This window comes from Octopus bimaculoides, chromosome 8, assembly GCF_001194135.2.
Source record: "Octopus bimaculoides isolate UCB-OBI-ISO-001 chromosome 8, ASM119413v2, whole genome shotgun sequence".
Lineage (NCBI taxonomy): Eukaryota > Metazoa > Mollusca > Cephalopoda > Octopoda > Octopodidae > Octopus > Octopus bimaculoides.
In genome coordinates, this window is record NC_068988.1 from 75,981,668 (window position 1) to 75,983,857 (window position 2,190).

General features: G+C 34.2%; 1 protein-coding gene across 2 annotated transcripts in view; it reads left to right on the top strand.

Annotated features, from left to right (window-relative positions):
* LOC106875443 (phosphonoacetaldehyde hydrolase) overlaps positions 1-2,190 on the top strand; it is a 90,204-nt gene that overhangs the window by 49,924 nt on the left and 38,090 nt on the right. The window contains exon 1 of one of the 2 annotated variants that reach the window (XM_052970198.1): positions 699-821. The exons of the other annotated variant lie outside the window; for it this stretch is intronic. Coding sequence (XP_052826158.1) covers positions 749-821 — 73 coding nt within the window. The 5' untranslated portion in view covers positions 699-748. Of the gene's footprint in view, positions 1-698; positions 822-2,190 lie in introns of those variants that run through there. 2 annotated transcript variants of the gene reach the window in all.

A 2,190-nucleotide genomic window follows, 5' to 3' on the forward strand; every position in this document is an offset into this window, starting at 1 on the left:
ATACTTTTATTCTTTTACTTGGTTCAGCCATTTGACTGCAGCCATGTTGTAACGCTGCCTTGATGGGTTTTAGTCGAACAAGTCGACACACAAATATATACATATATATACGATAGGCTTCTTTCAGTTTCCGTCTACCAAATCGACTCACGAGGCTTTGGTCGGCCCGAGGCTACATATATATATTCTTTAATTTTTCTTTTTTTTTTTTTGCTTCTTTCATCTTTTTCCCTGTAAAGGTTAACTTATTTCATACATTCATGTCTTCCAAACAGTAAGTTATTGACACTAACTTGTCAGCAACAATTTGACAGACGAATCTGGGGAGTGTAAACAAGCGCGCGCACAAACACACATATGCAGGCATATGTATGTACATGGCTGTATAACAATGCGTCTGTATGTATAGATATACAAACATAATTACACATGCATATACATATAGAAGCGTCTTCCTAGGCAAGTGCATTCTATTTTAGACAGGCAGACAAATGCCTTGCGAGTGGAATTGGTCGATAGAGATTGAAAGAAGGCATCATATAAGTGTGTGTGTGTGTGTGTGTGTGCGCATGTAGTTATCTATAGACAGCTAGATAGAAACATACATACACACACACACACACACATCTACACCTACTGTGTGTGTGTGTGTATGTGTGTCCACTCCTTCTTCGCTCTATATTTGCTTATGTATATAGCTATTGTTCAATTTCATGGCTGCTGAGTGCCCTCCTAAGATTTAAATTCAATGTTGTTGGTGGGGAATTATTGTTCTTTACACCAAACCTTGTTTTCTCCCGTTATCTCTCTACATTGCTGGCGTAAGTATTGTGTAAGAAATACCAGTGCTTTTTCATTTTTGCTTTCTATACTTATTACACAACAAGAGAAAATTATATTTCAAATTCATTTCTCCACCAACATATTGATTTGAAATTAATAGAAGTATATTCCAGCCTTTCTTTGCTACTACTATGATGTGTTCATTCATACATCAGCAATGAATGGGTTGGTATAACGTGCTACTACTGTCTTCATGTCGTTTTCATTCATACTTTATTCATACATATCTCAATTGGACTGTTTATGTTGGTTGTGTAGCTGTGAATATAGCCATTATCATTTGTAATTCATTGTAAAAGTTGCTGTGTATAATTACCAGCGTGTTTAATCGTGGAGCTGGCTGTATGAATACTCACCGCCTGTGTAAATGCGGAGATAAATAAATATATAGATCCTTCTTCCACTTCTACAATGACTATACCAATAGTAGAACCAATTGAACCTCTTTAAATCAGCGGAGTTTTGTCCTTAGGAAGATAGGAAGCAGGACAAAAATGCAAAATAATTGGGGGGGGGGGGAGAAAAGTCTTCAGAATCAAATTAATTTCCGTTGCGTGAGAAAGAAGATTAGTGAAAGGGGGGAAAAAATAAGGAAAAAAGCGGAAGAGACTTTTCTTTTCTATGAAGTATGGCACTTCGAAAGAATAGTTTCCACTCCACCACCATCAGCCTAGAATTCTATTTGTAAATTATTGTAAAACGTCGAGTATTCCGCAGACACGTAATTTGCAGAATGAATCAATGTGACAAGGCTGGCGATTGCAACTTGCACACACCGTCCATTTGTGGAGTGGTTAAAAACAACGTAAAACACTCACATATCTTCACTTGTCTGTTTATAATGTATGTATATTTTTATTTGATATGTATGCATACTGATATACTGCATAAATGTGCATCTTTCACGTGTAGAATTTAATAAATTTTATGTTTTATTTTGCATTTTGCTTGTAGTGTACGTTCGTGTGTGTACACACACAGAGTTTATATCCATTTAAAATAAAAGAAAATAGAGATTAGGAAGTCAATAATAGTTTAATGATAATAGTTTATTATTAATAACAACAAATTGGTCGTCTTCGGCTGTAAGAAGCGATGACCAATTTGTTAATAATAAACAATTAACTTCCTACTCCTACTCTCTATTTTCTTTTCTTCTTTTAAATGGATATAAACTTTATACCCTTTATATCCATTTATATGATATATTATTTTAAGGAAATTCATTCCCCAAAAATACTAGGTATTGAACTAGTATTTCCTTGGATGAAACCATCCCATCATGAGGTTAACATACCTTTTAATTGAATATATATATATATATATATATATATATATATATATATA